At 35.8% G+C, this 16,098-nt stretch overlaps 1 protein-coding gene across 6 annotated transcripts in view; it reads right to left on the bottom strand.

Annotated features, from left to right (window-relative positions):
* DENND1B (DENN domain containing 1B) overlaps positions 1 to 16,098 on the bottom strand; it is a 179,804-nt gene that overhangs the window by 33,933 nt on the left and 129,773 nt on the right. For all 6 annotated transcript variants that reach the window (XM_072932638.1, XM_072932641.1, XM_072932639.1 and 3 more), the window contains 2 exons: positions 14,795 to 14,896; positions 6,438 to 6,563 (listed from right to left, as the gene is read on the bottom strand). In XM_072932638.1, coding sequence (XP_072788739.1) covers positions 6,438 to 6,563; positions 14,795 to 14,896 — 228 coding nt within the window. The remainder of the gene's footprint in view (positions 1 to 6,437; positions 6,564 to 14,794; positions 14,897 to 16,098) is intronic.

Genomic DNA, 16,098 nt, shown 5'->3' with positions numbered 1-16,098 from the left:
TTCGTGGTACTTTAAATGGCACTGCCTTCCTGACCCACTTTGCATTAGCTATTCTTGAGCTCCTAAACTCTTGTCTTAAGAAGATGACCCCAAGCTACTTAGCAAATCAAAGTGCATCAAAACAAATGGAACAGTCTCCAGTGAGACATGGTGGTATAAGACACACTGCTCCTGAGGGCAGACTCTCTTCTCAGTTCTGTTACTCTTCCAAGAAATTTCAAGGCAGCAAATTAAAAGAACTCCCTATATATACATACACACACATATATATCATATTTCTTTAATTATTTGTTTTTGTTGTTACACAAAGAAAGCATTTCTGAAAATACAGATGCTTTGTAGGAGTGCGGCTCTAACTAGATGATGGCTCATGACATACTAGGAAACATTAAATTTAGGAATAAAGAGAAAAAAGATTTTCAAAATAAACTATTAAATAAAATAAAACCTAAGCTATGCTTCCCTGTGCCAGTCTCCCAGTTCTCTTGGGATAGATGAAAAAGAAGAGGTTATCTCCCTACAGGAGAGAAAACAGGCATGTTTGCCCTTTCACACCAGCCAGGGGAAAGAGGGCAGCCAGCCAGTTCTCCTGATGGCACTTCTTGTGGTGGAGCCTTCTAAGAGAACACCAGGAAATGAAAGTTCAACACTCCTTTTTAGTGCATGGCTGTAATATTTTCCCAAATACTTTCCTTTAATCACTAAATGTTTCAGATGCCTAGTAAGAATGCCTGCACTGATGCATCTCTTCCCTTATCAGTGCAGTTCAGGCACAAAAAAACCAAAGCTATTTCTTTGCTGAAAATTCATTTAAGTCTATAAGGAGTTCACATCCAAAATTCATACATATTATTTCAACCTGCTGACTGTGACACTGATTTAAAAATTTGACTAGGTTTAAAGCTCCTACCTGTTCAGCACATGAAAATGAGAAAATCTGTTGAAACCTGCAGAAATTCCACTTGGAAGCTTTCTCAGGGTATCTGTGGTAACTTTAATGAAATTGCATTAAATAACACAATTAACTCCTAGTTCTTTTATTTGTTCAAGGTTCTCACCAACTAAATTGTTTTCCAAATCTTCAAGATTATTGCTGCAAACACAAAGCCTTTTGAAGCGCTATTTAACAAGAGAACTATTGAATCACTATAAACAAAACTAGCTCTCAATGTTTTCATACATAAAGCTTGTAACATTCTTGTTTAGCAAATACAGCTGACTACCTTTAGAAACTGAGTTTTGGAGGAATGCTGCACTGATATTTAACTGCTCAGCCATCAACTGGCCCCTGTTGTATTGATCTACAATGTTCTTTCAAAACAAGTTCGATCTAAACCCAGTGGGGACTCTGTACTGAAAAGTAGACAGCTAATACTCACACCAAACAATCTATGCCCAAACATGATATCTGTCCTTCTCACAACAGTTGCTATAGAATTTTCTTCCCCTTTCATAGCTTGCCACACACAGCAGGAATTTCTTAGTCTAAGCTACACTCACATTTTAAGCAAGCTATTTATACAGACCTCAATGGAACATGAAAACTGAGCTAAACCAGTGGGATCATTGGAAAAGGAATGAAAACCCCTAGATTAGAAGGTCTGTTTGTGCTTTCTAAGTCTAGTGATATTTAACTTGAACAAGAAGTAAAAATACTTTTTTATTGCAGAAAACATTGCCTCACTCTAGCATGACTCATACCAACTATTAGTTCTATTGCAACAATTAATATAATTTCCTTTTGATTTTAAAATTCCTCTTAAAAATTTCTGTCATGACATTAAGAGAGAAAGACCAAAGGGTAATTGAGCATGTGCTGTGATTCTTCTCAGGAAGGTACCATTTACAAACTAATTTTTCCAAAATTTGTGTATTTCTTGCAGTCAGCCAAAAAACCTAACAAGATTAAAATATACTGATATTTCTTACAGTTAAATTATACCTAAAACCAACTCCTATTAACACAGTATCTACATTCAAAAAAAGAGCAAAAACAGTACTTGACACCAAAAACCAGTATGGTTTTCAATATGTAAAATAAAATTCTTAGGGAAGTCAAATAAATAGTCATAACAGGTATTACAATGGGTGGTTCTGCCATTTCATTACTGTTTCTGTACACTGCTGAACTTTTTATACCTAAATAGTGGGGGAAATGTGAACAAGCCAATGCCCACTTCAGGAGATCTGTCATTCTGAAACTCAGTTAGTATCATTTACTATCTTCACATCCTCAAATAATTCAGGTGCATTCTGAATCTCAATTTTTTTCCAATATAAATTTTATTTATTTTATATTATTCTAACATTGAATACAACATCTGTTGGACAGTTGATGTCACTGCTTGTCAGTACTGGCCCAAAGCATCCAGTTAACAATTGATTAAAGAGAGGTCTGACAGGTTGTGCCATCTTCACCATGAAGGTTATTCTGGCCCCCCCTGAACTCCTACTGCTGAGCATTCCACAGCAAGCCAGCAGCCTTTGCTCTTCATTTCATTTCTGATGAATGATGTTATAGCCATCACAACTTGAAACAAAGCTGTTCTGGGTTTATTTCTTTTAACATTGAGAACTTCAAGGCCTTTACCCCCAAAAGAGGGGAAATTATTCTCTATCATAGTAAATATTGTTATATTCAATATTTTTCAAGTCCTTTTCCATTCTCTTATCTACCACTCCCTCTCCAGACATAGACTGGGACAGACAATAGAATTCCTTTTAAGAATTCTTTACCTCACATATTATTTTATTAGCTGACCATATTGCATATGATTTTTGAAAAACATGTACTAGTCTTTGCCCTCATCTGCCCATCTGCGTGCAGGAAGAACACGTAAAGTAAAATAGCTGGGGAAAACACATCATCACACACACTCTGGTAACAAAATGACACCAACTTCACAACTGCCTTATTTGTGTCTATGCCCCACATATGCTCTATGCCCCACATATGCCTTCAATTCTGAAACATGGAACATGCAGTGTTATCCAGGAGAAATCCCCAAAAGCTGGACTTCACAAAGAAATTAGGAGCCCCACAAGGTTCAGGGCCAAGTTGTGAGCATCCAAAGCAACAAATGTCTCAAAACGGATTGCAGTCCTCTATGTCAAGGAGACCCATATACAAAACCATTAGAATTCACCATTCCACAGATAAGACTATTTTCTGGATTATTTTTAGGTCATTTATCAAATGATACCAAAGAAATTTTTTCAGTCATCCCCACATACCATGTGTGAGGTGGACTCCTTCTGGATTAAAGTAAAGCAGAATTCCAGCTAGTCATGGGTATTGAGTATTCAACACCAGACTAGAATCAGCACCCCAATGAAGGCAAAAATGCACACTGTGTGAATGTCAGGTCCTTAGCACTAGCTGGGCTGCTTTGCTCTACACATCCACTCCTATTATACAATATTTGCTAATGTAAAATGTAGCATATAAAAAAGTACTCTTAACAGTTAAATCAATGTGACAGGTTAATTTAGTAATGATTAAATCAGAAAAACCATCTATTTCTTCTTTTACTGGATTAAGTGTTTCATTATCATTTAATATCCACAAAAAATACTATAAACTTTCTCTATTACATGTCATATTTCCAGTCTGTATTAGAGTAGTCAGATTTTCCATATGGTCCTTTGGAGGCCCACGAACTCTCTGCAAGACCCTTGAAGATTCCCATTTTGCCTTTCACCAATCATTTTTTTCAATAATTGCTAGACGTTTGTCCAAGACATATTGCTATACCGGGGAGAATCTGTCCTGTGCTGCAAACAAACAGTTGCACAGAATGAGTGTTCAGTGTGATGAACAGCGTTTGGAGTGAAATGTTGGATGAGTACAGACACTATTAAAGCTGTTCTTTACTCAAAGTGAATATTAATGACAGTTGTTTCATGTTTCAAGCTGAAATCATACAGGATGAACTGTTGCAAGAAAATAGTTCACTTAGACACGTTTTTCAACTTTCAACCAATTGGTAACTGTCCAAATACATTATTTTATTTTTCACCAGGAGGTTTGTAATCCTCAGAACTGTACCCCAAAACACCTCAGCTCTCGATTTTGAAAATACAAGTTTATCTATAGCAAAAGTATTTCAAATCTATATGGAAAATATTTTAATTTAAGCATTACCCCTACAAACTTTCTACACAAATACTACTTGAGTTCCTGAAAGAATGGAAATTAAGCTGTAGCTGTGGTTGAAATTACCTTATTAGACCCGGCACCACAAACTCCAAAACAAAGGGAAGTATTTTTTTGCGATAACTGTTATCAAGCTTTGAGACTTTTGACAAATATTCCTAATACAGCCAAATGGGATTTGATTTTTTTCAGCTTTCCAATTCAGAAAGGAAAAGGCAAATGCAGAATTAGCAGAATAATCATATGAAAATCTTTTTAATTTCTACTAATCCAGAGCAAATTAATTTTTTCTTTCACAACAAAAAATCTGCGAAATACTGAATTAGTTAAGATTATTAGTTGAGCTGTGAACACAGCTCAAAATAACAGTTACAAGGGGGTTTTATTTATTTTTAAATATGCTTTGTCTTTGGACAACTTGATATCAATCCAAGATATGCTAGTATTTGCCAGCAGACTTCTGCCCGCTAAGATATTCTGAAATAACTTGTCTTTAAAAAAAAATAAAAAATCAGGCCACAATGGTTTCATAAATATCTTCTATATGCAATCAGTGGAGCCAAAACCAGATAAATCTGCAAAAGAAAATAATGCAGAAAGAAAGACTTCAAAGGTCATTTTGACAAATGTTTGCCAGTTGAAATGATGCACAGTGCGCTGTTTCAAATACAGTGCAAATGGAGATCTCAGATATGCCAACAGCTAAACTGAAATGAAATGGGAATCAGTTAAAAGGAGAGCTCATTTCAAACGAGATGCTAGCCAGGATGCTAAAGAACTTGCACACTCAGTTCCACAGTTACCAAAACAAAGGACTGACAGAAGCTTATTTCTGGTCAGAATAGAGCTAAGGACATCAAGCAGACTGACATCCTTCTGTTTGCACATATCCAAAGTGTCCAAAAGACACTTTTTGACTTAACAGCTCTTACTGCAAGCTGCCATGAGTTGGCATGGACTAGTGTCCTCACCTTTAGACTAAGGAGTGAACAGCATTCAGGTGATGGCACTGTGGAATAAAGGAGATTTGCTCTGTTGAAATTATTTGTTTCATTGAGACAAGCAGTATGTTGAAATCCAGTGATTTCTAGAACAGGTGCAGCCTTTTCTGTATGGAATGCAAGTGGGATTTCCATATTGTAAGAGAACTGCTAAACACCAACAGGTGAACTAAAGCTGTACACAACTGCATGTCTGCACGGGTTACCTGCCCTCTCACAACAGTGGCTCTCAGTGGCACTGGCAGCTGCTCTGCAAAATGCCCATGGCACAAAAGACTACATTGAAGAGAACCACTTGTGGAGAAGGAAGACCCAAAGGCCAAACTGTATTTTAGAGATCCCTCCAGCAAAGTCCTTTTCTGGAATTAATAACTATCCTATAACTATTCCCATCGAGGAATACCATAGCTCCTTAGAGCACTCTTCTCACCCCCAAACAAGTACCACTCATGTTCTACACACCTATCAGCTTTACTAACTTGATTCCTCAAGTGAGGATGATTTTCTCCTGTCAAATCTGAATTTATCTGAATCCATCAGACAACCAAACATCTGATCCTCGGAATTCGATTCACCCAATGTCATCTCAGTGCATTTGATCAAACCAACTACTACCAGTAGTTTGCAAGAAAGATAATCTAGACTGATGGATGAAATTAATCTCTAAGTTTTTTCAGATAAATTATTTTATCTCCAACTCAGTATGTGCCACCCTCATTATTTAGACATTATGAAAGCTCATAAAACATTAATCAGTGTAATACCAGCAAAATATGAAAAATACAAATTCTGAGGCTCTGCTGAGATGAAATGGGTTTTCATTTCTCCTGCCTTCCAACTGCAATCAAGATAAATGTATAATAGGAGAAATGCATGTTTGACTCATATCTCGCTTCTGCTAGGAAAGAAGCTTCTGCCCTCCAATACAGCAAAACCTCTGGAAAAACTAAGTCTGAAAGGCACAGCTCCTTCAGTTCTGCACCACATTAAACCATGTGAACAGTGTGTGAGCAGCTTCACTAATAAAATATAAAGATGTTATGAGAATCAGATAAAAAAAGAATACAACTGATACAAATAATAAAATATCTGACTTTGGATGAGTCTTTTTCAGTTCAATTCACTGTCAAGAGATCGTGGTATCTTCCAGTTCCTTAGCACAGAGTAAGATTAGAAACAGACTATTCCAGACCGGAATAAAACATCTCACATTTTCCTTGAAAGAATGAGACCATGCTCTTATAAATTGAGGGAGAAAAGCACCAGGGAAGCCATCTTACTGGTTTGTATCTCAGTGCATCTCTGTAGGATCCGAAGAGCGCTGCCTGTGCCCGCAGGAAGGCCTTGGCCACTCCGTTGCCCGTAGCTGTCGACTGCTTTTTCAGTTTATTTTTCAAGGCCGAGACCTGCGTGACAGAGTGGAACAGTTAAATTAACACCTCAGAAATTGGTACAGAGAGGTATGAACCCAATCAGCAGGCAAACCATAGTGTCTATAGGTCAGCCAAAAATTCATCCTCCTCCTTGATAGCTTATCTTTTTAACTGCAAGGAGCACCTGCTGGTCTGTTAATTGAAATACAGGCAGGGGATGATGGTAGAGTGCTAATGCAGATTGGTTTATGCTCTCTTTTTTTTTTCCCAAGGCCTCTTGACATACATAAGCTTAATTATTTTACAGTTAAATGCATGTGAGTTGTTTTATTGCAGATTTTTGTTCCAGCATAACATGTATTTACTTGCTTGAATGTAGACAGTTGGATCTATTTTATTTAAGCTATGAAGGTTTATTTTTAAGGACCCTTAATGGTCACTTACTAGTCAGTGCCAAAAAATATCTCTTATTTAAGTCAAATTCCTATCTTATATAATTTCTTGTGCAACATGGGAGTACCTGCTACCAGAGTCAAATAGTTGAGAAAAGTTTTTTTGTAAATTCAGTGTAACACTGCTAGAACTGTCCTTGAAGATAAATGTGAAAGAAAAAAAAAACACCCAGTAATTAGGAAGTGCCTGCAGTTTAGAAGAAAAAAAGAGCATTCTGATTATAGTGCTTGACTTTTAAAGGAGGTTTGTCTTTTTAACTTGGCAAATAACAACCACTGGTTAGACAGAATTAGAGAAAAAGAAAAAAAGAAAGGGGCAAAGTTTTAATTTAAGTAACTGTTACTTCAACATATTTTGGAGGAAAATCATGTAATTCTGGAATTATTACAAGGTATGTGGAATTATACCCAGATATAGTCTATACTCTCCCAATTTCCATCATGAGGGACACCTGGAAAATGAGCCAACTCTATTTACATAGAATGCACATTTCTACATCCCTTCATATTGCAATGTACCCAACAGAGCATTATTTAAGTCCCTAAATGAAGCAACATTCCGAGTTACTCCTTAAAAGGAATATTATAAATACAAACTTATCACCAAAACAGCTTTCATTCTTTTGGAAATCTATGCAAGAATGAGTATCTTTTTGTTTCTTTATGCAAGCAGTCCTGACTGCTCTTGTAGATGATGATTGTAATTGAAGTGTCAACCTAATTAACAACTAAACTTTGAATAATGCTAATGAGAACTGAACACGGCATCAGAGAAAAGACCAGCTCTACAGGTGATAAACCTTCACAGTAGTGACATTTTCCAGTGTAAAGTCACAGTTACTGTGATCTGATCAAAGAGAGAGACCCCCATTGGGTCCAATTATAACTATAGTTTGGAAAAAAAATTTATTGAGTTATGATGTTCATAATCTATGCAGAAAGGCCTTTACAGTATAGGTCTTTTCCCCATAGCTGTGATCTTTCGAATTTATATCCAAGCTCCACAGATCTAGATAAAAGTTTAGAGCCTGATTCGTTTAGCCCATGGAAAGCACACACCAAGGCTCATTTACACTCTTGCCTTACACCTCAAAAGGGAAAAAAAAAAAAAAGTACAAGCCCAAGTACAAAAACTGGTTAAGAAGTTCAAGGTTGAAAAAATAAATGCATGTCTTGGATTTGTGGTTTGATTTTTTTTCTTTTGTTCTGTATTGTATTATTGTTTTATGGTTGTAAAAAATAAGATTTCATTGTGGGGAAAATAAATGCATACAAGGAAGACCTGCCCACAGACAGTAGCAGAGCTTGACTAAAATAAAAGCAATAATATTAATTCAACAAGAACTGTCACCATTAAAATTTTGTCTCTGTCAAGACAGGCAAAGCATCTCCTAAATGTAAGGGAAGGAAAAGGTAGAAAAGTCTCTACATTCTTTTAAATCTACATTCTTCTAAATTATACCTTATGATTTTGGGGAAATTATGGCAGATGATAAGACAGGTTAAGAGAAGAGAGGGGGTAAAGATAATGCAGAGCAGAGGGACTACGTGACCAAATGGGGAACACAAATGAAAAAGGTATTTTCTAATTTTCTCAGTTCTGGCAGACCCTAAGCACGCTATTGTAAATTTGATTAAGAGGATGCTTTAGGCAAAAAATATGTTAAAAAAACAGCAGAAAACAACCAATCTCCTGCTCTGCTGCCATACTGGTATGTTATTAGCTCAGCAATATTAAGACCCTCCAATGGGCTGGCAGTTTGGAGGCAGGTGCTCTGGACAGACACACATCTTTGTGTGCTGTCCTGGAGGGAGTTTGAGCCTCAGAAAGGCAATGCCAAGAGTTCAAAGAAAGCTCCTCCAACTCCTGCTTCTCTCAGGGGGCAATGCTTAAAGGCAAGAAAAGCTCCATCAGATTATTCTGCAGAAGAAGCAGGAGCACAGTGCTCTTAAGAAGCAGCCTGCAGAGATCATGTGAGCCCCAGCTGTCTGTGAGGCACAGCCCTGATGTGCCTGCTGTCCCCAGCAGCACCCTGGCTGCAGCACACCTGAAGAGCCCTTGTGTGACATGCACATTCTCTGGACAGAGAGACGTAATTCTGTCTCTCAGGAGAGGCACAAAGAGAAGAGAAAACCATCTTTATTTGTTTTCTCCTTTGTTTTCCCCATGTGGAATGAGGTGTGGAGATTGTTTACCTGAAGTGATTGCTGGGTTGGATTCTGGTGAAGGTTGTTTGGGGTCAGTGACCAACCAGATCCAGCTGAGGCTCTGACTCTCAGCAGAGAAGTCACGAGTAGTTAGTTAGTTGATAGGTAAGTAAGAAGTATGTATGTAGAATAGGATTGTCTCTCTTTAAATAGTATATTAATGTAATATAGTATAGTTTTTATAAAGCTATCCTTCAGCCTTCTGATCTGGAACCAGACATCACCATTTCTTCCCATCGGGGATGCCTTTTTTACTATACCCTTGAGACCTGCCTTGGCTTCCTCCAAGCTGAGGCCAGTGAAGATGCAAGCAGAGGACAGTGCTTACTCAGGGCCCAGCCCCACTTGGGTAGGCTGAGATCAAATTCTCCCAGTTCCACATCTGAACCAAAGACAGAGTAATAATGCAGTGATTACAGCCAGGATAGCAGGCATAGGTAAGAGACAGGGGGCACTGAACTCCTTGGAAGGACCTGGTACACAGCAGGATTGTGATTGCTTGGATCCATGCACCTCAAACTAAGGAAATGTGAGACCCCTTTGGGTGACATCATTAATAGCACTTAAAATTATTTTAAAATTACATGATTCTGACACCAAGCCAAAAAAATAGCAAGCAACATCTGTATAAAAATCTTTTACTCATATACATTTTATATAACATATTTTTTATATTTTAATCCATCATCTACCTAACAATGATTAAGAATGCCAAACCTTTTTTCTGTGTATTTCTCTTGCCAAAATAGCCTTTTACAAAGTTTAAAAATAAAGAACTGCAAGCAACAAACTGCAGGGATTAGGATGCTTTTAAAATTTATTTCTGAAAGACACCAGTGATCCACTGCAGAAATGGTATTATTAATTTACACTAGAAGCAAACTGTTTTTATCTTCTCCTAGCAACAGTTTCTCATAGGAAGGTGACTTCATTGGACTGCTGAACATTGCCAGCAAAGAGCAATCAGAACTTCAGGAAGGTTTAAATCAATACAATAGTTTTTCAAAGATATAAATGAGATTGATGTGTAATTAAGTATACCTAAAATGCAGAAACATACTGCGTTGGTCATTCTAACAAAAATTATCATTTATTTAAATGGTTACCCATACATCCTTTCTAGGTCTCCTAAAATCTAAATATCTGATAGACAAAAAACATGACTAATATCTCTTCAATATCCATGTGAATAGAAGAATCACATATAAATGTAAACACATGCAGAATAATTATGTTTGTATATGTTTGTTGTCCGAGAAATACAGAACCACACACTTGAGTCTCAAATAACTGTTAGATCTCTGAAAAAAATACATCCAGTTCCAGTATTAGCAACACTTTTTATGTTTTAAACTACTTTTTGCTGTTCTGTCAGATGATACCACTACAAATGTAAGTAGAAGGTCACTCTCAAAAACAAGAAAGTAAGAGAAGATCACAGAGAAAAGGAACAAAACAAAAACCTCAAAACAAACCAGAGTCTGATATTTAAATCACTATTTCTAGTAAAGGGCTTCTATGTATTTATTATCTACATGCAGAGGATTAGGCATCTCAGGGAGACCTCCAGCATTTTATCAAAATTTCATCATTTAGACAAAAACAACTACTTAAATACAAATGTTTTCAAAACTTGTACTTTTAAATCTCATATTCTAGCTTCTAAAAGTATATCAAGGTTCAACACAATCTCAACTCTAAGTACTGTGAACTCTAAGTTCACAATAAACAGTTGCTTCACAATACTGCTGACTGCTCTGATTTTCTAAAATATATTAGTGATATTTTTGGCTATTTTCTGATGAAAAAAACAAGTATAAATGATGTTGTTTATATTTTGCAAAAAAATTGTTTTAATCGCACTATTATACCCTGACTTTAATTTCTTTGTAATACCATTAATCACCATATTTTACAAAATAATTTGCACTCCCAGTAATTGCTACATAAAGTAAATAATTTTCTACATTAATTAGAGCCTACTTCTCAAATGATACTTTTAGAGCAGTAATGTTCATATGTCAAATTTATGGTGTTAAAATCCTCTGACTTTAGGGATTTCAAAACTAAAGTTCTAAAGTCCAGTTTAGATTCTGTACTGCATCACAGTGTGTAGGTACCAGGCAGTACAAACACTACACATCTTTCAACAGCTCTGTAGCTTTTGCAGTTGACAATATTTAACAACCACAGAAGAAGCTAAAAGACTACAAAGTCTGTTGTTTTCTGAAGATCGTATTTATAAAAGTTTTGCTCAATCTATGATTTCAAGTCATTAAGACTTGGTTGCTAGAAGTGATGCTGTCAATTCTGCAAGCTGTTTGGGAAAGTGTTCACATCTGAGCAAAGGAGAAGTCTTTATGTCCAAGCAGGTATTGCAGGGTCAGGCCCAAAATTTATAAATTTCAGTCTATGGTCACAAATGTTCTCCTAATGCCTTATTAAAGTGGTGATCTCAGTATTATTATATTAGGAAATTTACTCCCAGAGAAGTAGTTCCTTTTTTTTTTTTTAATTAAAAAATAATAGACAAATTCACAGTGAAATGATGAAATTTAAAAACAAGCTTTCTTGTCATAAGAGTGAAAAAAGAGGGGCTTTCCCCCTTCCAAGAAAACAAAGGATTCCTGAAAGTCTTGCCCTGATTTATTCTTCCAATTTTAAATACCTTAGGAGTAGCGGAACTGCTACTGGCATGGTAGTATATCTAACAGTCAATAAATCTAAAATATTATGTGTGAATATTGGAATGAAGCCATTAAGAAGATTACAGCATGCAACGCAGCAGAGGGTCCTCATGAAAAAAGGACTGGTAATTCAGGACAACTGTGACCACTGACCTTTGAACAGTCAAGACCACTGGTCAGTCTGACAGAATAATAGAGTTCACATGCATGGAAAGTCATCTAGCCTGTACCTATAATTTAAATGCTTAAGTGAATGATTTAAAAATGCCTTTAAATCTCAGTTAATTTATTATACAGTTTATTAGACAACGCCATAGAATAATGTTTCTTTCAATCTTAAATTTATCCTGAAAAAATTCACTATCAGAGCATATATACATGGGTAAACCATTAAATACCTATGCTGTGAGGACATCATCGGGCTTATTGATCAAGAAAATAATTACTCTGTTCCCTCTGGACACAAGAAACAATTTTAGAAAAATTGGAAAATACTGCATTTCTTTTGTTAGGCTGTTAACCAACCTGGAATCAATTTTTGAAAGGGACAGTAAGACTACAACTTCTTTTATATTTTCAGTTCTTCATTCTATTTTAATGCCTTTCAGAGGTACTCATTATATTTTTTCATCAGAAGTTTTACTACTTTTGTATGAATGCTTATGAGGTTTTTCTATATAAGTTAAAATGCTTCACACATGTATCGTTGACATTCCCTTTAATGTTTTAAGCCTGACTCACCATTTTGACTCTACACTCCTGTGTCTTACACTTTTCCCCAAGATGTCAGCAGCTGCACTGCCCCTCATGAATGCAAAAGAAGGACGAGCATTTAGTAACCCTATGAATCAAACACAGTCCTGTGCCTTTTGTCTGTGCTTTTTGTTTCCAGGTTTTCCAACTACAATTGTATGTGCATTCCATCAAAATGTTTAATTAAAATGCCTTACAGATTGAAGTGAAGTAAGAGACAGGATTATTCAAATTAAAAGCTTCAGTATAAAATCCTCAAGTTCTGCAAGCCTATTTTGCATAGAACACTGCTTATTTTATTTTATATTAAATATGGAAAAATATTGTAAGTCTAGTCTGTAGCCTGTACACTTGGATAACCTACATTAAGATTTGCAGTTATAACATGCATATATTCTGGGAGAAAATACACTTCTAGAAGTAGGATGATTTGTATCCCTATTTCCTTCATGCTAGCCTGCTTATTTAGAGATCATTTTGATATCCACCTGTAAAACACATGACAAGTGCTTCTTCTTGCACAGAGATCCATTTTGACTGTTCAAAGGACCTCCAGCTGTAACTCCAGTATCTCATGGAGTATGATGCCTAATTCTCAGTTCCACATCCAGCTATTATTTGGCATGCAGGCCTTCATGACATTGTAACATCAACCCTATTCACTCAGTGGAAGGCCAGTTAAAGCTCCTGACACGCCAGAAAATGACTCTTTCTTTACTTAACTTGTTATACTCTCAAATGATAGAGTACAGTCAAAGTTACTGTATATCTCTATATACATGTATATACTGTATCCATGCATATGTAAATCACAAAACATCACAAAAATATACCAATTTAATAATAAATACACTAAAGTAAACCACAGAACATCACAATAATTTTCATAGTCTTTTACATTTCTGAACTACAGTTGATACTGAGTCCAAAGACTGACCAGATGATCTATAAAAATGTTTTGTCTTATTTTTAGATCATTAAAATCAAAGGGCAGTGTCACAAATACTATCATCAAGAGTTTGACTTCTATTGTACTAAATATATACAAATTATCAACAGTAACATAAGACACAGTATGCCACCACAGGATTTTACTTTGATTACGACAGGAGTATTTTATGATTTACAATTTCAGAAAATTTAACTCTTTGATTTCTTTTTTTGATATAAAATTCTTTGTCTTGACAACTATTTGTGACAGCTTGTGCATCTTTAATTGAATAATGAAAACAGTGGTTTCACAATTATATTCTTTTAGAGCTCTACTGGGAAAAACAAGATAAGTGAATTTTGTGACTGTTTAAAATGATATACAGAGTAGGTTCTCCTATAGGCAATAAAAAAGAAAAAAAAAAAGGCAAAAAAAAGAGGGGGGGCACCCTCTGCAAGATCAAAGTCCACAAAGAACTGGCACTTAATTTATCATCCTTTACAGACAAAAGACAGCTTTCGTCATTTCAAAAGAATCAGATGTCTTTTATGACAAACTGGGTTTGCAGTTTAATTTACAAATAGAATTCTAAGTAAGCAGTCTTTGCTCTGCCAAAGCAAATGACAAACAGTATAGGTTTTCATTCACACAGCCCTCAGCAGGATAGAAGAGATTAAAATAAAACTGAAATAATTTAGAGAAAACAAATAAATGTTTCACAAAGTTGAAGAAGATCAAAGCCTGAATTTTCTGACCCCAACTGTACAAGCATTTCTTATTATATTGACCAGTGCCATCAGATCATTAATTAAAAGGAAAGCGCTGGCAGGTGGCAGGGAAGCAGGAACCGATAATTGGCCCCCTTCTTCTTTTTGCCTTCAAAAACTCTCTCGTTCTTTTGCAAGACATGCCACTAGGCAGACAGAAATGCCTACTTTGTAATATAATGATTAAGATGAGATGAAGAGACTCTTGCGTTTAAAGCAGCTCTGCCTAATGAATGCAGCTAGCTTTATAATTATGATCCTACTTTTACAATAAGGAATATGATGTTCCATTCAACGTCTCCTCAGCTGTCAAAAAGGTAAAAATCTCAAATATAGGGGTCTGCACTAGGTGTTTTTCACCCCCTTATTCCTTTTACAGCAGTTAGCAAAACGAGGCAAAAATAATTATAAGTAATTCAAGCACCTATATAAGAAAGAAAGAAAGAATGAAATGTCTAAGACTCACCACTTCACCAGGTAGGTTGTCCAGGTCATTAAAAGGGGTTTCTAGAGTGTTTGTGTCAACATTTAGCAAAACCACATCCTCCAGTGATCTATTTTTTACTCTCTGTTAAGAAGAAAAAAAAAAATTGGAAAAACAATTTACTATGGTGTCCTCCTGAAGTACATTTTTCTTATACTGTGCTAAATTACAAATGATGATTTTATACAAAGGACAGTAATGGCAAAAAAAACAGCTGGAGCTTGAGATGTAGGATTTGTGAATTAGATACAGCATTCAGAGTAGCTTTTAAAAATACTTCCTATTCTTCAAACACTAAAGTTATATTAATAATCTCTGAAAGGGATTCCTGAAAACTGAGATTTATACAGAATGCAGTTGAATATATTGGATAAATATATATTGGAACTACACATACCTTGTAACAACATTTCATTCTCTCATATTTGTGAAAATCAGATAGTATGTTAATCATATAATCAGATGAAAACCAGAAAGAAGTACAATTATTTGCAGATTTATGTAAGTACCAAGCATGTGATGCCTACTATTACCACAGAAGAATGGATAAAATGCTTTTTCATCAGTGTACTTGTCTAGCAGCTAAGAATTAAACAATTTGTTCCTTTCAGAAAAAAGGGATAGAACTCTTTTCTATATGGTCCTACAATAATACATAATAATGCAGTGAAGGAAAATAATTCCTGAAGGAACTGACTTCTTTTTTCAGGGCAGATCTTTCAATTCCATTATTTCCTTATTGAATAAGAAAAAGCATCCTAATCAAGATATTATGACTGATGCATGCAGGTCATAATGATTTAGGAGCACAGAAGGCTATGCCTGGAGTTGAGAAGCATAGATTATATAGAAGGCCTTTTTTTGGAAAAACAAAAGTGCTGGTGGCTCAGGAAAAAAACCCACCCCATCACCTTAGCAGATGTGAATTGATCCTTGGAAACTGCTTTAGCAGAAGTGCAAATCAAATAAATGTTCCCAAGTCAATTATCTACTCTGCATGATAATCACATGGCACATGTAGGCTTCACAGCATTATTAAATGGTTATGGAAAAAGGCAAAACTATTTCTTACCCAGCTATTATGTACCAGTCAGGTGAGTTCTACTGTGTTGCTTTATGTTCAAATCTGTAAAAGCCACCTCTTGTTTTTTGGCAAAAAATACTAATTTCTAAATTAATAGTTAGAAATGTCATGGGATGGAGGTTAGATTCAAGTTTTCAGAGGGACAAGAGCATAAATTATATGGGAAATCACAATAATGCCGAAATCTGAGTGACGGTGACTC

The sequence above is a fragment of the Taeniopygia guttata genome, chromosome 8, assembly GCF_048771995.1.
Source record: "Taeniopygia guttata chromosome 8, bTaeGut7.mat, whole genome shotgun sequence".
Lineage (NCBI taxonomy): Eukaryota > Metazoa > Chordata > Aves > Passeriformes > Estrildidae > Taeniopygia > Taeniopygia guttata.
The sequence above is the reverse complement of the archived record's forward strand: the minus strand, read 5'-3'. Positions and strand labels throughout refer to the sequence as shown.